Source organism: Clarias gariepinus, chromosome 23 (assembly GCF_024256425.1).
Source record: "Clarias gariepinus isolate MV-2021 ecotype Netherlands chromosome 23, CGAR_prim_01v2, whole genome shotgun sequence".
Classification (NCBI taxonomy): Eukaryota; Metazoa; Chordata; class Actinopteri; order Siluriformes; family Clariidae; genus Clarias; species Clarias gariepinus.
The window spans coordinates 8723412-8737559 of NC_071122.1; the positions used below are offsets into that span (position 1 = coordinate 8723412).

Sequence of the window (14148 nt, forward strand, 5' to 3'; positions counted from 1 at the left end):
AAACTGGGGTAATCATCACAATTTTGACACGGCATTAAGACATTCCAGGTCCTCGGGGAATCTTTAGTCTACTCAAAAGCTTTACATCATGCCTTGACTTTCCGTGCCAGTGCTGCTATATTTACATTAAACACACAGCCAACAGACCTGCTGTGTAGATGTCAAAATAGGTGGGTTTGTTGGCGATGTTGCCCACCGGCTCAAGCCCAGGACCTTTGGCTGTGACCTTGCTGGGGTCGCCCTGAGCCTTGTCCACGTTCACTTCGAAAGGGCTCTTGGGAATTTCCTGGCCGGCAAACAACACGGTCACCTGTAGAGACCGGAACAAAAACAGGTCTGAGTCTTAAAATTCTTCCTGAGTTTAAATAAACAAAAAATGTACGAAGATTTTGATTTCCTTGAACTCACCTTATGCGGGCCCATCACTTGAGGAATGTACGATACGCCGTAGGTCTTTTTGCCCTCGTTAAGTACAGGCTTGACCTCTTCCCTCCTACCTTCAGGGTCCTCAACATAGACTGTGACCTGCCCTTGTCCTGCGCTGAAGGTGTCCACGGTGAACACAGCCGGCTGCATCACTCTGTTGCCCACCGGCTCAATACCTAACACAAGACACACGTCCCTAAATATACAGTACAACTGATTTGGACATGAAAAAAGGTCCTTTTCACAGTCCTGAACTTGTATACATCCATGACCTGAAAATGCTCTGACATAAGGGATGGAAAGCTAATTAACACACTACCTAGTGATGCCAGGAAAAAAAAAAAGGTCTAAAGAAGGTGAATATCCTGTGCAGAACATTACTAAGTCAACCTTAGTAACATCCACATACAACAAAGCCATTGTTGGAGCTAATGACCAGGAATTTCCTTTAATTGAATTACGCAGGGTCCTTCCATTTTCCTTTTTTAAAGGTCACATATTCTACTTCGGGTTAACAAGTGAGCAGAAATCTCTGAAGAGGTCTCCAAAATGTGTGTGTGTGTTAATGTTCAAGCTAAAACACCACTCAGATCAGGCATTCTACTGTATCATCCGGTTCTGTTTTGGTGTTTGCAGCTTTAAATGACCCGTAGGTCACGGCTCATGCGCATTTTTATAACCAATCAGAACGCAGGAAATGTACACGCTGGGAAAAGGGCTATGCAATTGTTTTAAATAAATTTTTTTGTTTAGTGATCTATTTGCTATATCGGATTAGAGCCGTTATGAAGGCGTTACGTAGCGGATACATCTCAATATCAACAGTTCGAAGGAGATTATTGCATATCTTCTATGCCTTCATGCTTGTTTTACAGTGTAGAAAGAAATAACAATCAGGACAGAAAATGAAGTTAGAAGGAGTGCCCAAACTATCTACTGCTTCTACTATAATATGCATTATGTCAGCTGTACTATGGTCAGTACGAGTTTAAGCCTTGAGTAGTTAATAAAATGAATGAACTCCTTAGATTACGGAAATAAATACAGGAAAAAAAAAACCTACACGCATTTAGAAACTCACTAGAGCAAGTTCTCACTAATCCTGCTTTGTGAAAACAAACATCCCCGACATTATTAAGTAAACCTCTTGCAAGCAGTCTTACATGATTTACGAAGTTTGACCTCTCGTGCTTTCTATGAACCTCTGAAATTAGAGGCTGCGCAGGAAGCGATCAGGGGATTACATAATGGAGACGCAACATTAAAGTGATGGATACCCGTGCTCTAATGTAAACTAGCCGGAATTATTCCTCTATAGAGACCGCACTCTAAAAACGTTAATGTTTCACTAAAGGTAGCCATTTTGCTACGGCAAATTTAACAGGGCCTTAACGTGGCATTCGAATAAACCGGGACTATGGGCGAAGAACACTTTAAATGTGTCTTGACGCATTAGCTACTGTTGTTTTGCAGAGTTAAAGAATTTCACAACAGGCTAGGGGTGGCGCTTATCGAGGGTCTATCAGCCATGTATGAAATCTTACAGAGCCGTACCATATTTACACAGCGGGATTTTATACGAGGTGAAATGGGTGCCAGGGTCGAGTGCAACATGGTGGAAAAATGTTCAAATAAAGCTGGGTAGTGGTTAGAAGTTAATCTTCGGTGGTGTTTTTAATAGAAGTCCCTTTATGGTAATGTACAGTCCAAAAAAGGATCTTTCAACGACTGGAGGATTTCTAGGAATAACTGCACTGGTAATAAGCATTATGATGGTCAGTTTCCAACTGGGGGGAAAAAAAAATAAAAAATTAAACCTGATACTGAGATTCAAGATTCTAAAATAATGAAGGAGTATCCCAGTATAACTGCAACCTTAGGAATATGTCTAACAATACACCTTTAAAACCTATAAGTTTAAGTCATTATTGAGACCCAAATAACTTAATTTCTAATCAAAAATTATAAAATCAACTCAGATTAAAGGAAATATACAGGAAATATAGCTAGTACTGTATACCCACCTGGACCATAAGCACGGGCCTTTTTGGGATTGAGTTTAGGTTTAAGAGGCGCTCCAGGTTTGAGTTTGGCCTTAGGAAACTGAGACAGGTAAGTCATAACAGACTGCTCGTCCACGCTGGGGTCGATGATCTCTTCTGGAGCGATCACCTGAAGAGACACACAGAAATTAACGCTGTTAATAAGAAACAATCTGTGCAGAGGCTGTTAACATGGACAATGCTCTCACCAAAGTCACACTAAGATGTATAAAGTGTATGAAGGCCTAAAACAGACATTTACAGAAGACTTCAAGCACAATACAGTAATGAGACTCTTAATTTGTGAACATTCTGCCAATAGAACGCCTGATCCTTTAAAAATCGACAGATAACTTGTAAACAACTGTACTCCCAATCATTCCCCAACACCACTCGCACGTTACAGAACCTCGGCTAGGAGCTATTTCAACATGTTCGGGCCAATAAGAGAGATCCTGGGAGGCCGGCGTTTCAGACGTGAAACATGCAGTCTGACCGTGGCTCACCGAGGTGTACTGAGAAGTCTTTCCACATTGATTGTACCCAAGCACTAGTGTAACACTGGGAATAAGTGCGTTAGTGTAGCAGGGGATTATATAGAGAAATAAAGTGAGAAATCATTATATAGAGAAATCAAAAGTCCCGGTTTGACTTGAACAATGTCCAAATGGGAAAAAAGAACACACTACTGTAGCTCGGTTAAAGTCCAGGCCACTGGGTGTATCCCGAGTGATTCTGATCTGCACACCTTTCTGTTTGCGAAGGTGTGATTGGGTGTGTGCGTGTTATGTATAAAACATTAATGAAATCAACGTCAGCCTCCCCTTAAACAAATACAACGTCCAAATCTGATACGTTTTAATCACTTTTTTTTTTTTAAGAATAAATGAGAAACACATTAACTTTCGCACAGGCTACAGATAAGAGTCCAACCCCTTTTTAAGGACAAAGTTCAGTCGATCAGAAAGACAACAACACACCACTCAATCGGTTCGTTTACCTCACACACCCGAGAGCTTGTACACTGGGCTACGGCAGTGTGTGAATGAGGGGTTAGAGTGATGCACACTGCTGCTCACCTGAGGGATTCCCAACCAGTCATCAGCCAGCTGCATGGCCTCTGTGGCATTTTCAACTGGCTTCACAGGGTCCCATGTCTCCCAGTCAGGACACAAACCTGACAGACACATGGACAGATGGATGGAGGTGAAACACAAGACATGGAGAGAAAGAGAGAGAGAGAGAGAAAAATAGACAGAATGAGAGAGAAACGGAGACATACAAAGAGTGTGTAAGTGAGAGAGATAAACGGAGAGCAAGACACACAGATAAAGAGATATGACCGATAGGGAGGGAGGGAGACACATACATGGACACCAAGAGACAAAGAAAGACAGAGACAAAGCAGGTTACAGAGACACAACGAGTCAAACAGAGCCAGGCAAAGAGAGAGAGAGAGACAGATAGACATAAGTAGACACACAGGTAGGGAAAGAGAGAGAGAGATACAGACGAGCAGCAGGGGACAGAGAGACAGATAAATAGGTAGAGAGTCAAAGGCAATACAGAACAATATAGAGAAAGAGAAAAAAAACACATACGCACACACACAAGCGCGCATACACGCACATACACATGTGCATACACGCAGGCATACACTACATACATACATGCATGTACACACACGTTGTACACACACACTCACCAGGTGCACAGCTGTCCACTAAGGCTCCCAGAGCCCTGCCATCCCTCCAGTCCTGGCTGAAGTTACTGATGGGCAGGTCGGGTACTTTGTTCTGCACCCAGGTCAGGAGTCGCTGTTTGGGCGTCGCCTTCTTGACCTCTTCGTCCTCGTCTTCTTCCCACACGGGCATGGAGATTGAGTAGTGCAGGATGAGCGTCCATACCAGCCCCAGGATCAGCTTCAGGTTTCCATCCACAATCGCTTTACTGTCTGCGACCGCGCACGCACACACACACACACACACACACACACACACACACACACACACACAAAAGGGCTCAATCACTGGAGCTGAACACAACTCGGACAATAAGGGAACAACTGGAAGAATTTGTTTCGCATCATTACTGTACAAGATTCTTGTATGCCAAGTTAACAAAAACCAGACTGAGACTTTCTATCGAGTTAGCATCTCTATCATCACTGGAATTTATTACATAATTTAATTTTTTTATTATGAATGTGTGTTTTAATTCATATCATTAAATGTATTGTTTTTAATGCAAACATTTTATGTGCTGTTAATTGTTTATTAATTTTGTTAACTGTTTATTTAAATTATTAATAGCTATGTATCTTAATAATATTTTTTTTTCCATAAAATTTTATTTCTTTGGCATCTTTTAAACACTTTGTAATGTTTATAATTTGACATTTTATTTCCCGGAATGCATCAGTAAGTTACATTATGCAATCTGTACCAGTGAGTGAAATGAGACACTGACCCTTAAACCCAAGCCAAGCTTAGACGAGGTCAAAGTCAAAGAAATTAAACAATCCAGCTGTTTTAATAAAATAATAACAACAAAATACATTTCGTCTCGTCTCTCTCAATTCCAAGCGGACTGATTCCTGACCAGTTAAGTCTATTCTTCACGGACTTGGAGCTGGTTATTTCTGACCTCCTTGAGAAAACATTACAGTTAAAAGAGCCACGCCTTGAAGCGGCACCCAGTACAGTGACGAGAAAGCCAGCACACACGTGCGTGTAAGTGTACGACACTACTTCTTTGTGGAGCATTATCAGCCATCTCTTGCAAACATCCTCTTAGCAAGCGCCAAAATACCATGCAGTTGAACTGAACTTTGGCCCTGAAGAAAGGACAGACAGGGCACAAGTCAGTGTTCTCGTGGGTACGATGGATCAAATGGATCACATTTTGGGGTAAAATATAAAACAGGGCATTTTTGTAAGATTACACAAGATAACGTTTATGGTGGTGAGCCAAAGAGGCTAAACTGACCTTACGCTCTAAATTTCATAAGGAAGAAATAAATTAAACATAAGACAATACACTGAGAGATTCTTACCAAGACAGTCACATAAAACGGGGTGTCATATACGACTAAATGTCCGATACGCCCCGAGAGCGTTTGACCCACACACCACATCATATCCACACTGCCATGTGACTGGACGCTCCAAGTCGTTTGCTTGTGTGACGCGCCAGCCTAGAATGTTCTGGCAAGGCTTCAAAAGAACCGTGTGGTGCCAGACAGGGGCCAAGGCGGCCTCTGGGGCTCTGGATGCAGCCAAACATAATTCATTAGTGCAGGGTTCTACATCACACACAAGCCCCCCCACATCACCAGGGGTGCTTAATGGAATTTCCATCAGGAGCCGAGCGGCTGTAGGAGAGCTCTGGCATTTAAAAAAAAAAAAAAAAACTTAACAAAAGTGCATGCCATTTCAAGTTTCCGTAAATACAAAATAAAGACTGCCTGAGGTCGTCCATCGAAACCCTGGGAAAGTGTGAATGTGCTAACACTAGATGCCTTGTGGGCACCGGAGTATTAAAACGTAAGCTTAGGTTTTGCTATACAAAGCAAGATCATTCTTAAGTGGCACTTTAGCCAGACTCGTGTAATTTTTTTTAGGGAGGTGTCTTTAATAAAATAGATCTCTCTATCTTCTCTATGATAAAGCTCTCAGATTGTGAGTATAGATTAACAGCACTTCCTCAACCTTCAACATTGTGATTACTGGGGCCACGACATATCTAATGGCATACATCCAAACACAAGATTCATTATGAGGACATTTAAGAGTGATTTATCATAGGTAGACTGTGGATTCCAATACATTCTAGGGCACCGCAAAATTGAATAATTTGGATTCAATGGCACAATTGTTTGATTTCATCTCAGGCAGCTACATTCCTTATAGGTTTTGGAGTATTAAAATTGCTAAAAGTACTTAAAAATCATTGAACCATTGTGTAATTTGTGTGTCTCATGCAACACGATAACCTTCTATCCTGCCAATCTTCTGGTCCTCACACCAGTCTAGTAGGTGGCAGTATTGTACCAAGTACCCAGAAACTGCAAAAATGCCATGGTGTGCTGTGTTTTTAATGGAAGCGATCGATTGTAGTGAATTCATTGTTTAAATGGCCGCTTAACAGCTGAATTGATTCCGATTTGAAAACCGACTAATCGATTCAATACAGAAAAAAAAACAGAAAAAAATTGATTAAACCACACATTTTGAGGGGAGAGCAGCTGCCTGCCAAAACCCAAATTCAAAACCAGTCACAGAAGAACATCTGATAATGTTATATCATCCTAAACAAAACTTTGTCTCCAGCTTCTAGGTCATTCAGAGTTTCTTCTGAAACGTCCATGTTGTTAAATAACACAAGGCCCAAATCCCTCTCTAACCCCATGATCGCCATGATACTTAACCCCATGATACTTAATGTGTGGAACAAGGGATTTTACATCCTACATAACACACATGCTTTCAATTTAAAGCAGTTTGGGATAGAACTCGGATATGAGCTAAAGTCAGCTGGTATTTTAAAGTAAAGGAAGTGGAAAAATAAAGTACAGCGTGAGTTCCTCAGGACAGGACTGTCCCCCACCTACTGTACATAGTTTATTCTCCTCACCTTTTGGCTACATGGTATTTGTAAGAATTTAAACCTACTCTCACCGCTGTTCAGCACTCCCTCTTGTGTTATATTGCTTAACGTATGCAGGCTAACCAATTAAGACCATTGCCATACAGACAACCCCCAAATTCAAAAAAACATTCAGATTTAGATAGAGACCCTTACATTACCTCCACCAGTCACGTATTTTTATACAGATATCAGGACAAGAGAGAGAAGGATGCAACAGCAGATATCATGGAAGAAATGAGCAAAGGAAGGACAAATCAGTGAAGACTTTGGATGTTTTAATATGAAAACCTGTTTGAATTAGCCCCTTTTATCCAAAATGTATTTGTTCTGTGGATTTTGCTTCAACAATGACTTCTTAAAAAGATATCCAAACATCGACACAGTTGTCTACACGACACTTCCATGTTCATGTTTTGTCCTTGCGCAACTTGCACATGGATCCTGATGAGCGTGGGCAACTGCAATTCCCAGATAAGGATGCACAGATTCAGGTCGAAGGCTCTCGCAGGAAAAGGGGTATTGTTGAGTATGAAGAGTAAAGGTTCTTCAACTTGAACACAGCCCATAATTAGTATCTTGGTATAAAGCTGTCAGGGTCAATGACTCTTGAATGTTGTCACATTCATGTTCATAATTGTGGTCGTAAATCAAGAAGAAAAATAGGCTTTAAAAGGAACACAGAACTCAGCTTCCTGAAGAAGGAACAAGCCAAGCGAGGCGTGGTGCACTTGCAAGGGTTATGATACTCATGAGTGCGCCGAGCCCTCGACGTTTATGCTCCTACGCTGTCTTATCGATTTCTCCCAGGGACCAGGCACGGCTCAGGATCGACTCCGGATTTTCGGCTGAAGAATCATTATCTGACGCGGGAACAGTAAAAACAAGCAGAACATCTGATACATACACACTTATCGGTCCTCTCCTACCTTGCAACAAAGTACAGAAGGACAGCTGTGGAAAAAGTCTCTTTGTTAAAAGATAGAAAAGCTATTTTAAAATTATCGCAGGTGGTGAAAGGCCAGAGAAATGAAACACTCCTTTCCATTAAACCAACAAGCGTGGGAGCAATGACCTACTTGGCACGGCTTTGCCTCCCTACACGGTAAACCACCTGGAATTAAAGTTCCAAAAACAAAGATCGCAATTAGAATGTAAGGCTATAGGATCTAGTAATTTGTACTATTTAACTGGATCTGACTTTAATTGGCTTTTAATAGTCCTTTAATTGTACCACAGAAGAGAGTTTCCTTTTAGGATCTGCCCTGTGTGGATAACAAAAGAAGGAAAACACCTTGAACATATCTTATGGGTGGAACCAATAAATCCACACAGTGTCCCAGGCATGCTCACGGTGACAGCACTGGGGAAACAAACGTCATTCCAAGAGAGTCACATCCCCAAAGACTAATGCAACGGTTTCCAATGTAGGGTCTGGTAAACAACAACAAAAAACAAAACATTGCCATGGTGTCTGTGGTTCATTTGCATTTTAAGATGATTACTGTTTGAAGAAAGACAATATAACCCTGAAAATTTTGGGAGGCACATATAACCGTCTTTCCAAAAACGCCTGAGGTTAGCAACTTTAAGGGGAGCAAGATTGGTCAATTCCAAGTTGCATAAACCATGTTCGATAAGTTCTTTCCTCGGCACACACATTTTCTGTATTATATGTATAACATAAAAATACAATCAGCACCAATACTGTGTTATGTCCACATTGGTAATTGGTATTGGTATAAGTCTTCTTAGTTCGCCGGAGCAAAGATCGGACTGCTTGCTTGACGTCTAAAACACTGGCCTCCATAAAACTCCTTGAAATGGCTCGAACATGTGGCAAGCGCGTGTAGCAAAGTCAGGACTGTACGTGGAATGTGGCAGAAACCTCCAAGATGAGTTCCTGTAACATGCAAGCAGTGTTTGTGACATGCAAGCACTGTCTGTATACCAACCGGTTTCTTTAAAACCTTTGCACAAGTTTTCCGTAACCGTTAATCGATTTTACGCCTTCATCCATGAGGATTTTCGTAACTCAAGGTTTACACGCCTACTGTAGGTTGCTGCAGGTAACGAAACCAACTTAACTTAGTGGCAAAGTCCACTAGCCTACAGCAAGTCACAGTGACAATAAATAAAGGACAAAACCCATAAAATGCGCAATGTGGCTTCGGATGAAACTTTCAACCTTCTCCTGCATGTGTGCACGGCTGAGATAATAACCTGCTCTTGCATAATTCGATTGAGCAACGTTGTTGTAAGTGTTAACGTTATGGGGCAGGGACTGTGTTTGTGTAAGCGTACAAGATGATAAGCGCTGGTATGTTTTAGTCTATATGCCAGGGTACGGCCTGGACGTTTCACATAAAGGTGAAGAAAAAGAACGAAAGAAAATAAGATAAAAAGCTGAGCTATTATTTAATAACTGGGACAAAGAAATCCATCTGGACATCCATTTCACCGAGATGTTTAAACAACAACAACAATTTCTCTCAGTCGCTCTCTCTCGCTCTGGAATGTTAAAACCTTCAAGGACCATAAAATACTTTCAGGAATTTCTGAAAAGGTATCAGAGAGATATTAACACACCCACAGCACTATTTCAAGCCAGTATCAGTGAAACCCCTAACCTGTGACAGGTTCTGGCTCGGGAAAGAGGCGGGTGGTGGTGGGGGTGAGTGGGGGTGTTGTACAGGACTTGAAAGACCAGCTTGTCAAAGTATAATTAACAGCTTTAAAAGAGGGAAAAAAGGTCTGCACGTAATACTTAGAAGAGGACACATGATTATGAGGGAATTTCTAGTGTGTGGTTGCCACGGAGACAAAGCAAACACCACAACAACATTACTCCTGGTTTAGGGGAGGAGTGAAGCAGCAGCTCTCTTATCGCCGGGTTGAGACTCAGGACGCCAAGGACACCGAAAATATAAACGTTTAATTATCACCCTGGACATAGGCCAGTTAGGTTTTACTCTATTGATCAACAATGAGAACTCCAGTCAGTCATATAGAACTGAATCCAATCACGTGTCTCAGTGAATCCAACGTAGAGGACATGAAGACATAAAAAATCCTTGCAGTAAAATGCACAAGCTTGAGTATGTCATCCCAAATGGACCGAATCAGTGCCTTGTGGTGCGAGTGTGGTCCTGGATGCACCTGGAAGTCATAAACAGGATGCAATCGAAACCTCTGCCAAGTGTAAAACAAAGGAGAGAAAAATTGCTTAGCTGAGCGAGTTTATGAAGGCACTGTAGTGTCTCCAAAAAACAAAAACTAAAACACACAAAAAACGTCAACTCCCTTGTAAAGACATATGCGATATAAAAATGCAGTCAACTATATAACTGAATAACTTAACTCCTTAACACACAAACTATGCTTCTGGCCTGTGCTCGATTCTGAATCAGAACTGGATTTTGCCTTCATTGGAGATTTGAATAAAGGCTTAGGAAATGTGAACACAACTGGAAATGTAACCCAGCTACTGGGAGTTATATGAGTCAGTGAAAACTTGGTCCCAATCACAAGCCTGGATAAACTAGGGATGGTTGTGCCCCAAACGGCATCTGGCATAAAACGTGTGCCAAGTCAAAATTGCGGACCCAGCGATGCAGCGCGGTGACCACCAAACGGGAGCTGCCGAAAAAAGGTACCAAGGCTGGAAACATGCCAGTCAAGTGAGCACCACAATGCGGTTAAGATGCTGAGTCTGTGCTATGAAGGTGGTATATTCGTGCCACGCCTGCCAGCCAAAACAAACTGGAATTGCAAAAACCTAAATGCAAAAGAGAGAGAGAGTGTTGAGACACATGCATAAAACCTGCCACGCTCAGGGATAAGCTCATCCTCTGAACCACTTGTCCAGTACATGGTCACGGGAGGCCTGGCCTATCCAGGAGGACTCATGACCTGGAGGGTGTGCCGAACCATTACAGAGCACACAAGCACACACTCTGGATTCCACTTTGGAATTTCCTATCTATCCAGCTATTTTTAATCACCAGTGCCCGGAGAAAACCCAGCAAACACAGGAAAAAAACATGCCCATAAATGCACACTGATCCGAGTTGGAATTCCTCGTGGCATCTCATATCAATCACGACAGCAATAACTATATTCTTATTTTGAAAGGGAAAAAGAACAAGATGTGTTTTTATTCTGGTTGGTAAAGTCTAATATTTGGCAACCAAGAGGAATAAAATTCACTAATTATAATCTTGAAATCTGCTTGTCCTGACCACCTGGGTGAGTTTTTCATCCATTTGTGTTCTTGTTGATGTGACTTCAGCTCTTTAATTAGAATTAGAAACAGCACAAATCAATCAATCCACTTTAATGCTGCTTATTTCCTGCGGTTTCATACATTACCTCATCGCTGATGTAATGACCCAACAGCTGCAATCTCGCAGACCGAGGGTGCATGAAGTGACTTGGCGTCATTCCGGAAAGTGTTACAATACCCTGCGTACAATGGTTCATAAGTCGCTCAGGGCAGCCGCAATGCACATCAATTAACCGAGCTGGATCATCTAAACAGTTCATCAGTAACAAACAGCTGAATTCACGTGACTGCTCAAACTTGCTTCCTCTGAGCTTCTGAGATGGCGGTGTTCTCTAATCTGAAAGGTGCTAATGAGGAGCTAAGCTTTATAAATCATCTCACAGCCATGGGGTCAAACATATGCAATGTAATTTCAGTCCTACAAACAGCTTGTTATGATTTTCTACAGAAACCCAGCAAGAGTAGTAAATCAGCTTCAGATTTAACGATGAGGAAGAAGCCAAGAGTCTTGATGCATGACAAAGATTATGTGCCTCGTAGCGTCTGTGGTCCTAATGATGACATCAGCGCCGGCCGTCGTCTGGGACCAGGCATGTGGGCTTTTACCTAGCAGAGGACATTCCTCCTCCATGAGATCACCGCCGTCCCCTCTGACAACAACCAATAAGAAGCGAAGGAGAACAAAGCGCCCCATCCCAGAACCCCATTAGCTCCCGGGTCAGGTCATGCGAAACACAGAGGGGCTCCCTTCCCGCGTAACAAAAGCACAACCACTGCAGTACTGTGTCAGTTTCATAATTGTGCTCCTTGAAAGAAAAATAACAGTGATTTCAAGGTAGACATTTCAACAGGCATGAATTAAACAGTGGGAGGGGGATAAAACATATGGCCTGTGTTAAAAACACACATTAGATAAATAATAAAATGGCACCCAGTCAAGAGCAAGCAGTGAACCTTGGTTATACAGCTTGCACTTGAAGATTTATTTCACTAATAACAAAAGGGTACTGTAATGTTTGCCGTCTACTTCAATAAACGCCCAAAGCGGAACCACCGTTAAGTGAAAAGTTCTGAACAAATCTGGTGGGAAAACACGAACTACAGGCCACTTAGTTCATGAGTAGGGGATGTTAAACACAATCCAGAAGACCAAACTGGTATGTTTTACGGAAACATTTCACTGGTCAATGCAGGTGGTCGCTGAGTCACTTGGGTGGATTACAATTACATATTATTATCTGAGTCTGGTCTGAATTCTGGATGGACTCGGTTATCATATGGAAGCCCCGAGTGCTGCTTGAACCTTCAACGAAAAGCTATTTCATACGCATGAAGACACTTCCTTCTGATTACGCTAAATAGACGCACCAGATAAAAGCGCCAAACGAGATGAATGCAATAAATACAGCACAAGTTTAACAAGAGGAGTCAGCTTCGTACAACTCTATAATACTGTGGTTAAAGAGTCTGTACGAATCACAGACATGACAGGCTCTACAATTTCACAGATTTGGACAAGACTATTATCCCAGAAACACTCCAGAAACAAATAGCACGCCACCTCGGTATGTAAAACTAACCCGATCCGAAGTGCTCTTTGGACGTGGCGACAGATTCTCGCTCAAGGAGTTTGAGCAAAACTCCCGGCTGACCGAATCCATTCGAGATCATCTCCTTCATTCTTGAATCTAAGCGGAACAGAAAATCAACATGCTGCCGCCAGACTCGTACCCCCAGCTTCCTCTCATACACAGTCGTCTCCCTCACAAAACATGTGTATGCATACAGTATTCATGAAAAACTTAAACCTTTTATCAATGCTGAGGGGCTCTTCAGGCTCTCATTGATTTCAAACCCACATCATCCTTTTATTGAAGCATGCACTTATCCCAAGGTAATGAGCTCTGTCTGCCAAAGGAAGCACATAAGATGTTTCTACTTAATTGTACGGGTAGCAGTTTGAATATATTCAGGCATCTGGCTTTCTGCATCTTGAAGAAAGCAGTTGTCCTACCTTGGTATGAAGTTGCGGTATGATGAGGGAGAACCCTAAGACATGAGGGACATCATAAACCGAAAATCCTATAATCCCGCAATCCTAAAATATTACGACCTTTTGATCAAGCCACACCAAGATCATCACTTCTGAAGTACAGTCTAACAACTTACAGTACTGTGCAAAAGTCTCGAGTCAGCCCTCATGTCGTAACTGCCTGGCCAAAAGGGTCAAATTACTGGGCTGCATCAAACAAATAAAACAACTCAAGAGGTTTGAAATTGCTGGAAGAGGGTTAGGAACCCTTCAACACCTCATCAAAGCATGGACGGATAGGGCTTAACCGTCAACTCTGTGGAACAAATGTTACGTGAAGTTTCCTTGTAAAACATCAACAGTAAACCCCCTGTCTAGGTATAAGGGTAAGAGAAGATGAGAACTCACAGGATTGGGACTAAACAGGGACTAAAATTACTTGTTTGTGAGAATAATCAGGAAAAAAGGCTTGAATTTTTTAAGAAGCATAAAGATTGGACTTTGGAGCAATGGGAAAAGGTTATGTAGTCTGACGAGTCCAGACGGACCCTATGCCAGAGGGTATTGAAAGTAATGGTGTATTCTTTTAAATCAGTGTATTTTGCTTCCAAAGAGCCAGACTCTCTTGTCTTCTTTTTTTTTTTAATGTAGTCTTAAGCAACAGTTCTCCAGACTAACTTACTTCAACATGAAGAAATGAGGGATGGCTTAAGACT

At 41.9% G+C, this 14148-nt stretch overlaps 1 protein-coding gene across 2 annotated transcripts in view; it reads right to left on the reverse strand.

The window, feature by feature from the left end:
* LOC128510931 (filamin-B) overlaps nucleotides 1-14148 on the reverse strand; it is a 71722-nt gene that overhangs the window by 40456 nt on the left and 17118 nt on the right. For both annotated transcript variants that reach the window (XM_053483469.1, XM_053483468.1), the window contains exons 2-6: nucleotides 4174-4422; nucleotides 3548-3645; nucleotides 2451-2598; nucleotides 409-602; nucleotides 148-310 (exon numbers count right to left, since the gene is read on the reverse strand). In XM_053483469.1, coding sequence (XP_053339444.1) covers nucleotides 148-310; nucleotides 409-602; nucleotides 2451-2598; nucleotides 3548-3645; nucleotides 4174-4422 — 852 coding nt within the window. The remainder of the gene's footprint in view (nucleotides 1-147; nucleotides 311-408; nucleotides 603-2450; nucleotides 2599-3547; nucleotides 3646-4173; nucleotides 4423-14148) is intronic.